This window comes from Oncorhynchus mykiss, chromosome 17 (genome assembly GCF_013265735.2).
Source record: "Oncorhynchus mykiss isolate Arlee chromosome 17, USDA_OmykA_1.1, whole genome shotgun sequence".
In the NCBI taxonomy this organism is placed as follows: domain Eukaryota; kingdom Metazoa; phylum Chordata; class Actinopteri; order Salmoniformes; family Salmonidae; genus Oncorhynchus; species Oncorhynchus mykiss.
This window is the reverse complement of record NC_048581.1, coordinates 67,935,523-67,953,669: the sequence shown is the minus strand read 5'-3', so window position 1 is coordinate 67,953,669 and position 18,147 is coordinate 67,935,523. Positions and strand designations below refer to the sequence as shown.

General features: G+C 43.0%; 1 protein-coding gene across 6 annotated transcripts in view; it reads left to right on the top strand.

Moving 5' to 3' along the window:
* Positions 1–18,147, top strand: part of LOC110494446 (ephrin type-B receptor 2) — a 163,007-nt gene that overhangs the window by 88,915 nt on the left and 55,945 nt on the right. For all 6 annotated transcript variants that reach the window (XM_021569484.2, XM_036950497.1, XM_036950496.1 and 3 more), the window contains exon 3: positions 164–848. In XM_021569484.2, coding sequence (XP_021425159.1) covers positions 164–848 — 685 coding nt within the window. The remainder of the gene's footprint in view (positions 1–163; positions 849–18,147) is intronic.

Here is an 18,147-nt window from a genome sequence, read left to right as displayed (position 1 = left end):
ATTGGGTGTGAGGTAGAGGTAAAGAATTGGAGGTATTGATGTGTTACTAAACCTACCATTGAAAATATACGGTCAGCATGTGGTCAACACGGGGACATATTATCAAAGTGTATGTTATGTCTACATTTGAGTAACACTTTACCTCTGTGTCCTTCTTCCACAGTGGGAGGAGGTGAGTGGATACGACGAGAACATGAACACCATCCGCACCTACCAGGTGTGCAACGTGTTCGACAACAACCAGAACAACTGGGTCCGCACCAAGTACATCCGGCGCCGGGGTGCACAGCGGATCCACGTGGAGATGAAGTTCTCCGTGCGAGACTGCAGCTCCATCCCCAATGTGCCCGGCTCCTGTAAAGAGACTTTTAACCTGTACTACTATGAGTCAGACTCGGACACGGCCAACAAGGTGTCCCCGGCCTGGATGGAGAACCCCTGGATCAAGGTGGACACCATCGCAGCCGACGAGAGCTTCTCCCAGGTGGACCTGGGTGGCCGGGTGATGAAGATCAACACAGAGGTGCGGAGCTTTGGCCCCGTGTCCAAACACGGATTCTACCTGGCCTTCCAGGACTACGGCGGCTGCATGTCACTCATCGCCGTGCGAGTCTTCTACCGGAAGTGTGCCCGCGTCATCCAGAACGGGGCCGTGTTCCAGGAAACCCTGTCGGGGGCGGAGAGCACCTCTCTAGTGGCATCGCGTGGCGTGTGTATCCCCAACGGGGAGGAGGTGGACGTGCCCATCAAGCTCTACTGCAACGGGGATGGCGAGTGGATGGTGCCTATTGGGCGCTGCATGTGCAAGGCTGGCCACGAGGCTGTGGAGAACGGGACTGTGTGTAGAGGTAAGGGCCACCCTCATCCCTCTCTCTTTAACACTGTTAGCCAGACTAGATGGACATTCTAACCTTACAAACCTAGTCAGCTATAGATTCATAACAGAGTAATCCAAACAGCAGAGAATACATGCGGTACTTAATACCGTACCTGTCTGCATACTGCACTTCATGCTGCTCAAGGGATCAGGTTATTCCCTATGAACAGAAAGTGTAAGCTTTTAAAATATGGCCATGTATATTGAATAAGTAAACAGGAGGATGGGATGATCACACATCACAGTGGATAGTACATGTTGGCTTTACGGTCTCATTTTCATATGAATGATCACTCCATAGTTTTTCCAATAACAAACGAGTGAATATTACTTCACATATGTAACAGATGTGCTTCAGGTTATGGCTTATATACTGTTTGACATAAAATGGCTTTTCTTTTGAAGTGGGCAGATATAGAACATGTCTTGTTCATTTCTAAAGCACTCTAAAGGAGAGGACTGTCAGATCACAGGTGTTTGGACTCCAATCACATAGGTTTGTCATAGTTGGGAGAGACTTTTCCTTCAGAATATTTATTACTTACAACACTACACCAGGGATCATCATCTAGCTTCAGCCCCGGGCCAATTTATTATTGAGCGGTTGTCAGGGGGCCGGAACATGATTACAAATCATTTATAGACTGCAAATTGACCGCAAGAATCCCAAACAGATATAATACTTTACTAAAACGTAATAATTTCAAACCATGCTTATACAATCACATACTGCATATCTCTCTATTATCCATGGGATTTTCAAAATTAAAATAATTTGGAGCTGATTTGCTGGTGTTTTTACAAGTCTTATATGTCCAACAATAAAACAATAAAAAAAATATATATATTATTTTTTTGCTCAGAAAACTTGGGGGCCTAATGAAGTCCTCCAGTTGGGGAACCCTGCTCTACACAGTGTAGTAGATGTCATTTTACATGTCAATTCAAATCTACACCGAATGGAAACCATTTCCCTGACTGGGAGAATTCTATTAAATGCATGACTTTACCTCATGGGAAGCTGTAATGCTAATGCATGTAGAATGTGTGAATATATTACATTGAATCATTGTGTCACAGGTCTTCTCATTCCGTATTCCAGCTCTGATGGAAAAGGCTGTAAAGAGGTTCATATTTCAGTTTCTCACAGTGGAGGCTGAAGTTGATTTGAGTTTATAAGCGTAGTGGTACTGTTTCTAAAGAAAATACAAACAGCCAAAATAAGATCCAAGCTGAATAGTAGCATCTATCGCTTTAGGTGCAATGCAGTGTTGAGTCAGTAAGCTACCACACACACACCCACTGGGTATACCAAAAATGTATGTCTTTCATATACAAGGACAAGAGAGGATTTGTTCCAAACGCCTACCTCCTACCTTTCTTCTCTTCGACTGGAATCACTCGAGGTCCAGATCGATTTACCATTTCACAACATCACTGTGCTCAACCTCACCTGTGCTGCTACGCCCGTCTGCTCCGCGGCAGGTGGTATTGGCTGGACGTGCTCAGAGAGCCTGATGACTAACAGCAGAACGGGGCAGTATCAGCCTGCAGCTTGCAGACAGGGCCCACGCTGACACAGCAATGCAGCCAGCCGGCAGGCACAATAAAACACCCACCTGTGTTCCAGCCGCCTGTGTACTGCTGCCTCTGTAATTAGCCCACAGCCCCCAGCAGCTCTGGCTCTGTAGAGAGGGAAGGCGATGGGCGATAGCCCGTCTTCCTCCTCACAAACAGTACCTCTGATCAATGACTACTAATGAGGACATGCACAGGCCCTCCTTAAGGAATACGCACCAATAAAAGGCACACGGAGGATAGCTGCTCTAATTTGAAACCCCTGCATAATTACACGAATCTGGTTGTTTTTTGACCTACATGTAAGTCACTGCGTTGGCGGATTGGAATGTCTCAGGGGCATTCTCAATCACTGTGCTTTTGTGTGAAACTGGATTATACAATTAAATTGATGGCCATTCAATGGAAATGCACATTTTTCAATCACTCACTACTAGAATGCTGGGCGGTGGAAGTGTTTCACCTTCCAGTTCCTTATCATTCTCCTATTTCTCCAACAGGGGAAGAATCTGAGTCAATCACAGAGGCTAGCCATCCAAGGTGCTTTGCCCTGAAGAAAAGCTTAATTCATTGCAGTCTTTCATCTTCATCATCCCCTTTGCTGTACTGAGAGAGTGTGTGTGAGGTCAAAGCTCACACAAACACATCACTTCCCAGTGTTCACAAGCAGACGTTTTTCTCTGTGTCACTAGGTCTTCAGTGATCACATAGCCACACTCAGCGGACGATTAAAGCTTTATGAGCAGGAGCTGTGGCAGGCAGCAAAACGTTGGCAGAGCCAGTACAGTAGTCATGAGACTCAGTGCATACAAGGAGAAATGTATGTGCTGCAAAAGAAGAAAATAAAATCATTAAAGATTAAATTATTACTTGTGCCCATTGTATGGTAATCGTTTTAGATTTTTGATCAAGCCCTGCAATCAATCGATGTGTGTAATCTTTCTTCACATTGAAAGTTGATATTGCAGTGTGAGACTGTGGCCAGTGATGACTTAATTTATGAAAGATGCACTTTTGTCTGCTCATGTTTAGATAATGAGTTGATTTGTGAAAGATGCCCTCTCAGGGAGTCTTCACTATCCTCTTTCAGAGGGGATTATGAAACCGCAGACAGAAAATAATAGAACAGCTGAGATGAAAGAGCTGTCCTGCTCATTTATTAATAATGTGACGCTTTGTTCCAATACCTCAGCAACAAAACCTGGAATTACACATGTATCAATTAAATCCTTGGCAGGGCCCTCCACAAATAATCACACTTTGACATGAAATCGGTCAAAATATTGACAATAGACAGCGCTATTGCTTAAATTGCAGGGCATTTTTTCTGTGATCGTCTTACTAACCAGATTAAGTTACTTCTCATAGAAGTGCCGGGAGTAAATGAACCTGAACCGCACCAGGGTCTTTGAACAGAATGGGCCCTGAAAGGAGAGATCTGATTTCCCTCAGAGCTCCAGGAGATGGTGCACCACAGAGACACACATGGGGTTCTGTTCGTCCTTGCCTTTCAGTTGAAATACTCCATCTCTCTCTAGAAGGATACAATAAGAGCCATGTTCAAGGGTGGACAACTTCCTAACAATGCCCATGTGTGTTTTTTATTTTAATCTGATCATCTAACCCATGCCATTGTGGCTTTAATGGTCTTGACTGTGGGAGTGTGTCTCATATTATTGAGTAATGCAGGTTCAGTTAGAGACGCAAAAGTCACATTTACAGTAACATAATTTCTAACAGCACTAAATAACCCAGTAATTATTTAACTAGTGACGTTTGAGGAAGGGGAATGTTGTAAAATCACCAGCGTAGTTTACACAGGCATGTCCCGCTGCACAGATATAAAAGGAAGCATTCAACACACCGCAACAAATAGTTCTGCTTGACATCTATGACAGTTGAGGGTGTAGAATGTGAGGAACAGGAGATTACATGGTCTCTCTCCCAATGACATGCAGAGAAAAAGCCCAGTGTGAAACATAAGACAGCAGGTCAGCTCACAGACTGTCACAGACTGAGGCCATGACGAAACGGGATGGACATGCTACGTTCAGTACAGCTCACAGACTGTCACAGACTGAGGCCATGACAAAACGGGATGGACATGCTACGTTCAGCACAGCTCACAGACTGTCACAGACTGAGGCCATGACAAAACGGGATGGACATGCTACGTTCAGCACAGCTCACAGACTGTCACAGACTGAGGCCATGACGAAACGGGATGGACACGCTACGTTCAGCACAGATCACAGACTGTCACAGACTGAGGCCATGACGAAACGGGATGGACACGCTACGTTCAGCACAGATCACAGACTGTCACAGACTGAGGCCATGACGAAACAGGATGGACATGCTACGTTCAGCACAGCTCACAGACTGTCACAGACTGAGGCCATGACGAAACGGGATGGAAACGCTACGTTCAGCACAGATCACAGATTCAAAACATTCAATAATGCACCATCAGAAAGAGTCGGTATTAAGAATTAGTTTTAAAATGTACAATTTCTCCTCATAGTAATGGTGAGCTTGGTTGCTGATTGTGGAGGAACAGGAAGGTGTTTTTCTCCTCTTGGATGTGGTGAGGTCTCTGTACTGTCAGTAGTGTGGGCTGAGCTGCCTGATGCTAGCTCTGCTGTTCCACATCCAAGGCAAGAAGATTAACGAGGAGAGCTTTAGTAATCCTTCAGTCAAATGTAATGGTAGATAAAGGGAGTTAGAGGGGATTGAGTGGGAAGGTGGGCCCTGGGATGGCATAGCATGATTGCATGGAAAAAGAAAAGGAGAGTAGGGGGGAAGCTTCAAGCCAGGAAATGACTCCCTAACCACCTGACAGAGTTCCTGGCTCTGCATCCAGAGAGGGTTTAATGGTGGAAATCAGCACAGATGCACCTCTGCTGCGCATACTTTTCCCAGGATGCCCTTGCCTTTAATAATAGCTCTAATTGACTAACAGCACACGTGGGGAATACACAGCCATGTGTATGCGTAGACACCTCTCCCCTGCGCTCTAGATCCAGGCAAATGCAAAACAAACACACCCCCTCAAGGCTTTTACTGCACTGTGTGCAAACAAAGGCACAGGATTCTGAGAGATGGGAAAATCTTTCAAATGGTTTCCTTTACATATAAAGTGATTATACTGTCGCAGATTAAATCATTTTAGTATGTACATAAGGAATCCACATTTACATCCACTCAGTATGTACTGTAATTCATCACAGTATTTGACTGACATACAAAATACTGGTTGATTTTTTCAAATGGATGCTTCAATTGAAGGTCTGTCTCATGATTTGAGGGGCTGTTATACTGTAGGTCGATGGTGTGGTCTGTGAACATGAGGTAGATAGTGTAGCAGAAGAATGGGAACATTGGAGCTGTGGGACATGTCTTAGACTACCACAGAGACTCTGTGGAGCAGTCACACTCCTTTATTCCTTGTTCTCAACTGTGATGGGATTTCAGCCTGACCAGGTGTTTTCTCTGTCTTTGTCTTTGTCTCTTTGAGCGCAGCACACATCTAAACAGCAGACTACACAGAGCAGTAACCATTTACCCCCCCCCCCCCCCCCCCCCACACACACACACACACACACACACACACACACAAACACAGAGGGTATCACCCCTTTTCTCCAAACACATCCATCACATAGGAATGTGATAACTCCAGGTGAGATGTCTGCGAATCGCCTCCAGCTCAGAGATCACGGCCTATTCGCCATGTAAACCTCTTCCATATGGCCGTTCACGTGTTGGGTCCTACCCGATATGGCTTCTCATGCGGTGGTTCCAATCCCTCGTCTGTCCTTGTTATCCCACACCATCTCTGGAATGCAATGTGTCCAGACCATTTTCTGCCCAGCTCTCCTTTTATCTTGACCCTGCAGTAGGGTTACCCAGTGCCTGGCTCTGCTTCTGAACACCTCGACACTGTGGCCCCTCCTGGCCCTGGGTCCCCCATGCTTCAGACAGTGGTCTGATGTGAGAGAGGTATAGGAGAATGACCCCTACAACCCCTGATTCAGACAGCCTTCCTACTGGACAAGCCATTTTGCTACTGAGACAGGACGGCGCCTTCTCCATACAGCCCCCATGTGCTCCTTCAGATGTCTTCATTCATGTCCTGTTAGAGGCTTCACTGATTTCCATCAGCAAACAACTAGGAAGTGGGATGGATTGTGTGTCTGACTGACAAAACCTACAGTTGAAGCGACCTTGTTTGTCAGTGAGGTATAAGTACACGGGTCAACATTTTAACAGACTATACAGTAGACATACAGTATACAGTAACTCAAGCAGAATACTTTGTATACAGTTGGTCTGTTCTAACAAGTGCACAGAGAGCTGCTGTCCATTCCAGACATAGAGCTGCTGTCCATTCCTAACATAGAGCTGCTGTCCATTCCTGACATAGAGCTGCTCTCCATTCCTGACATAGAGCTGCTCTCCATTCCTGACATAGAGCTGCTCTCCATTCCTGACATAGAGCTGCTGTCCATTCCTAACATAGAGCTGCTCTCCATCCCTGACATAGAGCTGCTCTCCATCCCTGACATAGAGCTGCTCTCCATTCCTAACATAGAGCTACTCTTCATTCCTGACATAGAGCTGCTCTCCATTCTTGACATAGAGCTGCTCTCTATTCCTGACATAGAGCTGCTCTCCATTCCTGACATAGGGCTAATGAATGTACCATGTGTGTTATGTGGCCATATTGTCACAGAGATGAACCCAGTTGTTCTCACACAATTGACCCCCAGTCGCTTACAGATTGTGTTTCACCCCGTGCTGTCATCTAATCTCATGGAACATCTTTCATGGCATGATGTTACACTAAACATAAAGGCATTCAATGTAGAGGACCGAGTTTTGAAAACCCTGCTATAGAGTACAGTTTTGTAGAGCAGAGAATAGTAATATCTTCCTTGGTCGTTGAGACAGTTTTCAAACTATAATGTATTTTAAAATTAGAATGTCAGCCCTCCAACAAAGATCTCCCCTCTTTTAAAGTTCAATAGGTGTTTAAAGATTAAACACAGGAGTGAGTGAGGGGAGAGACGGGAAACATGAAAAGCTATGGATGGTTCAATCCTCCTGGCTGGGTTATCAGTGCTGGACACCTCACTGCTCTGTGACATCACTAATAACCAGAGCATGTGTGCACTTTCTTCTTGAAGAGCAGGATAAAATGAAGACATCTTACAGAGCAAACGCTACTCCTCTCCACTATAGAGTTAAGTGCTCTACTGACATTTTTAGGTAGAGAGGTGTATTCTGTTTGATGTATACAGCCAAACAATGCTGAACCTATATTTGGTAATGGTGTCGGCTGAGAACAGAGATGGAACGTAGAGTAAGAGGAGCCATACCCAAAGGAAGACCAAAATAAAATGTACCATTAACATTTAATTTCACTGCTACAGCCCAGCAGGAAAACAACAACAGATGGAGAGTAGTATCCTTGGTTTCAAGGGCATCATCTCTCCATAACCCCACTGAATCTCTCCGGGGTGATTATGGCCTCCACCTCTTATCTAAAGACAGATTTGGCTTATCCCAGTGTTTGAAGAACCCTCCGAAAAATCAAGCCGTTTATATAGGGCTTTATTATTCTTGGGAATTAGATTCCAAGATGTTTAGAATTTCATCTGCTAGTGTAAACTCAAAAGTTGGACTGACATAACAAAGTTTTTGTCATCACTCCCATGAGACTTTCCGGCAGTGTTTGAGTTTGAAATTGAATACACTCATCTAAAAGTTAAGCTCTCTCCAATCTCCCAGAAACACACCTCAGGAGGATTACTCTCTATTTGCTTTGTCAGATTACTCTCTGATCAACAGGCTGTATTAAAGTCTCTCTCAGACTCATCTTACTCCACTTGGCCATGGCAGGTAGCGATGTCTTCAATTTGACGCTCTCGAGCACATAGGCCTGCTGTATTGTCCCAGCAGAGTTAGCTGTGCCTTCTGCATGGCACAGAGTCTAGAGTTTACTCTATCTCTGTGCAAAGAGCAATGGGTGTTCGTCTGAACTTTGGTAGTCTACATGTTGCTGGGCTCCGGGTTGGGAAAGTAGCCTGTTTAAGAGGGGAGTCCTACTGCAGTAGCTCTGGGGGACAAGCCAGCTGTGTAAATGCTTTAGTTACAGAATATTCAACATGTACAACTTTTTTTAGTTGCCCTCAGGCATCGACTAAGCAAATAAATTACCCAATGTAATGAGCTGTTCCACTCCCCTGTGCAAACCCGTAGCTGCTGGCTGGAAGCTATAACGCTAATACACATTTTTTGTCTTACGACTCTGGTGAAGAAATGGGTTCATCTAAAGGATAGAGGAATGTTTTCATCCCTTCTTTGAAGGATGAAAGGAATTGCACAATTCAGTAATCCTTATCTAGTCAGTTAGGATGTTTTAGCCAGCACATTGAGCGCCCTAGTTTATACGAACGGGAATTCTCTCTCACCAGATTTCTTTGTTCAACTTTTCTTCTCTTTTCAGTCTGTGCACCATAATTACCTTCTGGGATTCTCTGTTTATACAACCTACATTGCAGCAGGTTTGATAGAAATAGTCGGATGACATGAATAGTGTGATATTTTTCATTATGTGAGTTTTCCAGCATGAGTTACATGCAAAATTACATGCAATGCTAGGAGACTGTGCTTGTTTTAATGCCCATAAAATTATTTGCTAAAAATGTGCCTTTATTTGTTACACAAACCTTTTGTTTCACATTAGCCTACAGCAGCTTTAATTAAAGCTGCAATATGTAACTTTTTTGGCATCCTGACCAAATTCACATAGAAATGTGAGTTATAGATAGATATACCACTCTCTTTGAACACAATTCTAAGAAGCAGAATTTGTTCTATGTGTGCTATTTCTATGCTTTCCATTCTTAAGTTTTGTTTTTGCATCTTTTACGTCCAGTTTTGCACGCCAGCTTCAAACAGCTGAAAATACAATATTTTGGGTTATGGAAAATATATTTCACAGTGGTTTAGATGGTGCAATGATTCTCTACACGATAGTTTCTTGTTTTGCCACAAACTAATACAATTTTAGCAATAAGGAAGGAAATGGCAGAGCGATTTCTGCGTAGTGCATCTTTAATTTAAGAGAGGGGAAATCCTTCATAGTGAATTACAGTATGTGTGTCAATACTGTAAATATTGGGTGTCCATTTGACTGTATTCTCCTCTTACAGCTAACACAGGATCTCCATATTCCAGGACATTCAGAATAACTTTGTGTGTTTACATATTGTCCAAACTGATACTTTACATACACCTTCAGTGCACTGATCATCTCAACAAAAAAATAGGACAATGCATCTTTGTGTTAGCTTACCTCTTTATAGCATACCAGTCAATACCCCATACCAATCAGTACTTATCTCATATGAAATTAAGCATTCCAAACACCAACACAGCTCGGAATAAAGCTGCCCAGCCAGACCAGCCATTGTGTGTGCTGCGTGTTAATGTGTATGGTGTAACACTGTGGCGTGTAAAGTGTGAAGGCCACAGGGCGTTGGCTTCAGGCTGAGGAGAGACAGAGGTTCAGAGGTGAGCCAGAGTGGCTGCTGGGTAAACATTGTATCACACACTGCTCTGCTCTCCCCCTGCTCCCATGCTGTCACGACATTTGGACATGAACCACCAACCACTGTTTACCATCAAGCCTGGATTGGCAAGTTACTGTATCGGTGCCTGGGAGGCTGCTATACTTGCAGAGTTTTTTGGGCTGCGTGCATGGGGGAGGGTCTTTGCCTGTTAACTGGCAATTAGGGGGGTTGTTTTGTTTCCTCCTGGTGCCAGCAGACACTGTGTGGCACCGTCTCGACGCACCACGACTGCCCTGCTTCTTGTCAGTACATGGGCATCCTTTCTTCGTGAAATAACCCTGCTTACAACAGCTAGCGTCTGGAAAATATTAGTCCTGGTTATTAATGAGGTTGTTTTGATTCTCTTCTTCCCCTCTACTTTTCTGAGCCAAGTATGAAAATGACTGTGATGCACTTGGTGAAACCAACAGGCTAGGCTCAGCTTCGCTTAGTCAACTCTGAGGAGGAGTCTGTAGAGGATGTGCCCATGATAAATGTATCTTTAAACCACACTTGGCAGTGGACTGGATTCCTCTCTTCTTACAGTGAGCTATGATCCAGTTTAAGTTTGTTAAGTATCCCACAGTTTAAGGTTATCACCAGTATGATAACGACACAGAGTAGGATATGCTCAGTTGATAATCAAGGGTGTTGTTTTATCCTATAAATCAACTGGGGATAGGACTGATAATCCCTTAAACTGTTTTATCTACAGTATCATGGTGCCACATCATTATGTGTTCTCTTTGAATATAGTATATCTCTGCTATATCTCTGCATGTAGACACAGTGCAATAATGAAAAGTCAAGTGGATCAATCTCAACTTATTGGAAAACTTGACTCTGGGCTGTAATTGCGACAGTCCTACACTCTTAGAAAAAAGATGCGATCTAGAACCTGAAACGGTTCATTTGCTGTCCCCATAGGAGAACCCTTTGAAGAACCCTTTTTTATTCCAGATAGAGCTCTTTTGGGTTCCATGTAAAACCATTTCCACAGAGGGTTCTACATTGGAACCCTTTTTTCACAGTCACACACTCTTGCATGTGTAACACACTGTAGGAAGTACACTACTTTAGAATTGCTACAGCAGGTACGATGTGGAAACAGTCTATTTATGTTTGAAGGAGACCGGTATCTAAAGCAATTTAATCTAATAAGGCAAGGAAATAAACCATTCAATATCTACTAAATTAACAATACTGCAAGGACCCGGTGATATACATTTGAAGTTAAAGTTTATCTTCTGTTGAAATCTGTTGAAATATTTTATGCTCAAAGATCATTGCACATCAACAGAGTATCATAACTGCAATGCCCATTCATTCACAACAATACATTAATGTCAATACAGTAAATCAAACATATTACAAACTGGGTACCCAGTGAAAATTAAATATGAGTGCACGTAATTATCTCAGTTCAGTTCCTACCACGATGTATCAGTCAAATGTCCCTCAATAAAAATGTGTCGACGATGATGATTGTTAAAGCTGTAGATGATGAGCCTCTGTAGATGTCGAAGTAGTTTGTACAAGATGGCAGGTGACGCTGATGCCGTCAAATCAAAAGGGGGGTACAAAAACCAGTCTGCACTGAACATACAGAATAATACATTATTCAGTCTCTTACTTTTAACAACAACATTTTAGTAACTCTTCTGTTATAATATTTTTTTTTTTACATGTAGCGGTCTCAAAATAATTTTACAGATTGTGTTTCAAAACCCACGTTCTTCTCCACTGCGACAAGGTAACTACAGCCGAGCGCCATGACTGTTCAATCACTCTCTTACAAAGAAATGCACATGTAGTGATAGCAAATGCTAAATGTTCCAGAATTGTCACTCTCAAAAGCATAAATGCTTTTGTCAATATCCTGACTGGTTTTAGGATCGTAAATATCATGTACACTTTAGTTATTCATCAAGACAGGCATAGAATTTAGCTAGCATAAGCTAACTCATCAGTATTCTCTTTTCATAAACATCAAATGAAAATGTGTCCCAATTCCCCTCTGGTTCAGATCACTCTGATTATCTTAGCGATCGATTCTTCTGTAGTAGTAAATATGTATTCCACAACATTGTTTCCAGTAAGTTATTTAAGTTAAAAACATTAAATATTTCTAGGGTTCTTCTAGGTTTCTTTCATGGGCGCTTTCCAGAGGCAAGAGGGAAAAGAGTGAGATCAGAGGCATAGCGAAAGAGGTTCAGACTCTAGGAGTCACCAACAAACTCCCAACCCATAGAATTAGTGTAAAGAAGTTAGGGACTGTCTTGTTTTGTGAAAATGTTTGTGAATGTCTAAAATAGCATGGGTTACACATGCACGCACGCACGCACACACACACATGAATACACGCTCACACACACCACACCACACACTGTTTTCTTTTCAGTGCTAATGGAGAGCATTGATGAATGTGTTTGCTGAACTAGACACATTAACATTATTGACCAGCCACAGCTCTGATCACAGCGCACAGCAAGGACAATCCGACTGGGAACCGTATGGCTGGACTCATACCTTTAGATTAGATGCTTCACACACTGCTAAGACAAGACAAAACATTGAAAGGTTTTCTCACTCGCTCAATCTCCATACCTGAGCTTAAACATATCACTCATTTTGTTGAAATATAAATGCCCTAAATTCTATGAATAATTATGTGATCACAATGAATATCATGTGGTGTGTGTTGCCTCGGGGCACTCATGTGACCTTGACACTGTAAAAGTGTGACATTCTAAAATGCAGCAGGGAACATCTCACTCTCCATGGAAAGAATCTCTCACTTGAGAACACATTTGGAAGTCATCTTCATGTAAAATAAACGCCCTCGTGCGCAGGATTGGGATGATGTCACTTGCTCACCATACAACCTGGCCGAAACCTCCTCGTGACCTTGTTACCAATATACCAATATTACCAATATGTCACCTATTGATTTGAGGACGCAGTGTGTTAATCAAATGTTGTTTACATAACAATCTATTTCACAATCAGATTGCATAGGTTCAGACCAGGGGCCTTTGGGCAAACTCAGTTCCCTGACTTGGGGAGGAGGACAGAGACAGTGCAGTGTCCCTAATAGGGTCTCCCCGTTGGACTTCATTGATGGCTATGTTAGAGATTGTAGGAGCGGGGACAAGCTTCAACACAAATGTCTGTATGTCGTCCTAGGCACCTGAGATCTGTACAGACAATAAGAACATGAGTGTAATATAAAAGCAATAGAGACCTACAAGCCCAGATGCTTCAGACACCTCAGCCATCTCTGCTCATCTGAAAAGCAGCTCCCCTGTGAAACGACTGCTGGAAGCTGTCTGGGAAGCACTTGATTTGGCTGATAGTGAAGCTGACAGTGAAGTGAAGAGAGTTTGGGCTTTTGCTCTGTAGTGGTGTGTGTGTGTGTGTGTGTGTGTGTGTGTGTGTGTGTGTGTGTGTGTGTGTGTGTGTGTGAGAGAGAGAGATGCGATGGATGAGCACTGGTTATTCTTACAGGCTGAAGAAATATGTATCTGTTGTATTTTCATCTCGTTCATGTATTTTATAATCTAACTGTAATATTTTTCTCATCTGAATCTTGAATGTTGAGCTAATCCTGAAGTTACTGTATTTATTTTGTTAGTGTATCAACTAAAGACATTGAGGGGACAGAGATCTGTCTCTTGTTCTTTAAGTCCCCTAGGAGCAAGTACTCCCTTCTTCTCTATCCACACTCAGGGCTTTCATAGCCAGTCACAATCAGGTCTTTGTGGGCCAGGCTTGTCTGTCATCGCCCTGGTTCTGTTGATATAGTCCCCGTGCTGAGAACGTGGCCCTCTCATACACAGTCTAAGTGCTGGCTAATTGAGCTTGTCTGGGCAGAAACTGTAAGTGTGCTGATAAGCAGGTATTTGACCTCTCAGGAGGCCCCTAGTTCTGGCCTCTACAACCAGCTTCTTAATAGGGCCTTTCAGAGGAAAAGCATTTAAATCCTGGAAGAGACCCAAAACAAATTTCCAAGTGTACTTCATATGTTATTACAGCTCAAAAGTAAGATTGGTCAGTGACATGCACTAACCTGACCACTGGTCTACATGATCTCCTACCACAGAGATGAGGAGACAGCACTGGCATCCTCCGAAACCAGATCTAACTGTCCAGCTTCAATGCAAGGACAAATAGAGTAACACATTCAAAATGTGTAACCAAATGTGACTTTTAAACTGTAATTTATTTTTAGCTAGAACCTTTTAAATTGAATGTAGTATTTTTTTAAACGGATTGTCTAAATGTAACTGCATTCTGCATAATTCAGTCTTGTCGACTACAAGAATGAATTAAATAAATCAAATCTAATGCAATAAACATTGTGTTGCCATTGCAACAGTATTCAGCCTTCCTCGATATTTACTTATATTCTCGAGCAACAAAATGACAGTGAGTGCAGGGGGTTGGGGTATTACTCAAATTCTTCCTGTGACACCAATTAGATTAGTCTTTCGGTATTAAAATTCCAACATGTTGATGAAAGCTTGCTGATGCAATCTATGGAAAGAGCCATGAAATTGTCTATAAACTGGTCTGAAAGAGGGATTTGCTCTTGTTTGTTTTCTTTATTCCTGCAGTATTTCCCTATCTGTGAAAGGCTGTGTGTGTGTGTGTGTTTGTGTGTGTGTGTGTGTGTGTGTGTGTTTGTGGTGGATGGATGGATGGATGGATGCCCTTCACGTAATTGTCATACGGCCAGCCTCCCCGTGCCTGACCCCTCCCATCTTTTCTCACACTCCGGACAAGGATCTGTGTCTCTGAGCCCAATGCTCTCCCGACCCCCACCAGCCTCTCTTAGATAATCCCGCTGCCTCCAGGAACCCAAGACTAATCCACCAGTCTACTCTGCGCAGGCAGGCAGGCAGGCCACCGCTGAGTTCAAAATCGCCCGGAGTTCTATTACTCCCCACTTTGGTTTAGTGACCTTTCACTGTCACAAAAACAGGATTTTTGAAGCAAACTTGTATTGATGTATGTGTGGGTGTGGGTGTGTGTGCTGTCTGAGTACATGACTTGTCGTCTGTGATCACCCAACTGCTGTTTTTTGGTGCAGAAAATGTATAATGCTCTTGTCTCCTCAGAAGGGACACATACTGTAGCTGATGTAAGTGTACTAGCATCACCAGTACAGAGCAAAGATACAGTAGGCCAACCTCTGGGAAATGCACCTGTCTAAATCCACATTATATTTGTATTATAACCTTTTCATCTCTTCAGTATTAATGTAAGAGATGAGATTTGTATCAGCCTGTATGCATATGTCAGGTATGTGACAGTGGAATGCTCAGAGGAGTGCCAGGGGAAAGCTAGCTAACCCTAGAGCAGTGGAGGATATGGGTTCTGTACTGTGTGTGTGTGTGTGTGTGTGTGTGTGTGTGTGTGTGTGTGTGTGTGTGTGTGTGCGTGTGCGATGCGTGTGTGCGTCAGGGGAGGTAATGTGTTTGTTTCGGTAATGAGCCATGTTCTGTTTTCCTTATGATGACAGACATCATCCTCCACCACCAGTCGCCATGGTGACACTGGGGGATAAGCAGCTGGGCAGGCATGGTTACTCCCAATTCTCCCTTCCCCCATCTCTGAGGCACCCAGGTGCAGGAGGAGGCTTCCCTGCCAGTCTGAAGCTCATTTCCACTCTGTGTATTCCCACCATACCCAATCTCTCTATTATGCAATATCTGATCATTAAACAGCAGGTCTACAGTGTCCTATAGCAGTGGGTGGTTATTTATTACACCCATCAATGCAGTAGGTCATCTCTAGATCCATAGCTACAATACAATCCATCTAGCTTATTTATAGTGCTTTCAGGCAGCATTCATACCCCTTGATTATTCCACATTTTGTGTTACAGCCTGAATTAAAAATGGATCAAATTCATCTACACCCAATACCCCATAATGACAAAGTGAAAACATATTTTAGAAATGTTTGCAAATTTAATGAAAATTAAATACAGAAATATCTCACTTACATAAGTATTCACACCCCTGAGTCAATACTTTGGCAGTGATTACAGCTATGAGTGTCTAAGAGCTTTCCACACCTGGATTGTGCAACATTTGCCCATTATGATTTTCTAAATTCTTCAAGCTCAACGATTTACAGGTCTTGTCATTAGTTTTTCAAGTAGATTTACAGTACCAGTCAAAAGTTTGGACACCTACTCATTCCAGGGTTTTTCTTTTTTACTATTGATTCTTTTTCTATTTTTACTATTTTCTACATTACAGAATAATAGTGAAGACATCAGAACTATGAAATAACACAACTGAGTTAGGAAGGACGCCTGTATCTTTCTAGTGACTGGGTGTATTGATACACCATCCAAAGTGCAATTGATAACTTCACCATGATCCATATTTAATGCAAGGCATTGGAAAACCTCCCTGGTCTTTGTGGTTGAATCTGTGTTTGAAATCGCTGCTCAACTGAGGGACCTTGCAGATAATTGTATGTGTGGGGTACAGAGATAAGGTAGTCATTCAAAAAGCATGTTAAACCCTATTATCACACACAGAGTCCATCCAACTTATTACAGTACGTGACTTGTTAAGCAAATTTTTACCCCTGAATTTATTTAGGCTTCCCTTAACAAAGGGGTTGAATACTTATTGACTCAAGACATTTCCGCTTTTCATTTTTTCTTAATTTGTAATAATAAAAAATAAAAGACGTAATTCCATTTTGACATTATGGGATATTGTGTGTAGACCAGTGAATTAAAAAAACATGTCATCCATTTTAAATTCAGGCTGTAACCCAACAAAATGTGGAAAGAGTCAAGGGGTGTGAATACTTTCTGAAGGCACTGTATTAGGGGCTCTCCCAGCCTTGGGGAATGGTCCTCTGTATCATATCTCTGTTTCCCAGGTCAGTGATTACTGCACTGACCTCAAACCACTGATTGCATGCATTGTTGATGCTTGCTATGTTACGTAATGAGTTGGCTATGAGACATGGGTTGTTTTGTCTGTGGGAACAATTCCGACATGGACACCCCTTCTCCCATTCCATCTGGGTTTTATCCTCTCTGTGAAAATGTGTATATTTAATTTTGGAGTATTTTGGCTCCAGTGTCATGGATGAGTGTCGTTGTTCCACTGTGCAGCCATTTTGGATCTGCCAAATAAAGAAGGAGGGGACAGGGAGGGAGAGACAGCAGCAGTGGTGGTGGCTCGGCTAGCCAGCATTACCATGACAACAGAGGCCATGCTCATCTCCCTCATGCCCAGTCTATGTTGGCCCCAACCTTCTGCAGTGCGAGCGTGGTACTTCATTTCACTGACCCCCTAGGTCTGGATTGAACAGGCTCCATTGATTAGGACAAATGGAGGGATGCCCGGCTGGCCCGGCCCCTTCTGTAACTGGGTTAAGGACATGGTCATGGAGGGTGGAAGACATTTAGAGCACCAAGATGAATAGCAGAGGCTTCCTTTGTTTTACATGAATTAATGACATATTTAAAGGCTAATTAGTTGATCCATTCATTCAGTGTAAATTTGCCAGGGCACCACCTCACTCTGGATCCATGTTTGGGCCATGTAATGTATTCCACCCATAAATAGGCGCCATTAAACCTTTCAACTGAATCACCTCTGAACAATCCTCAGACATTGAGACAGATGCAGGTGTAGTGGCCTAGGGGAGCTAGCTGTTATTTAACAGTGTGTGTGTGCGCGTGTCTCCTGCTGCACTGTTTGTTTAAAGTCTCAGTGTGAGATGAGATACCAGGTGGAATCTTGTTTTGGTGGTTACCTCTTGTGTTGCATTTTTTTCACATATTTTCATGAATCACTGGATAATTTTAACACCCATTTGACAAATGAAAGTATCTAATAAAGTGTATATGGGACACATGATAGGGGACGTTTTGAGTTCTGCAGTGGTGGAATAGGGATTTTTTTTTCTTCAGCTCTGTGAGGCTTGGATCCTGTATTGACATTATGCATGCAATATCAAGTACAGGAGGGTTCATTCCTAAAAGTTGTTTGTCCATGACTGAGAACTGGATTCGCTCTCCAAAAGGCCATGATG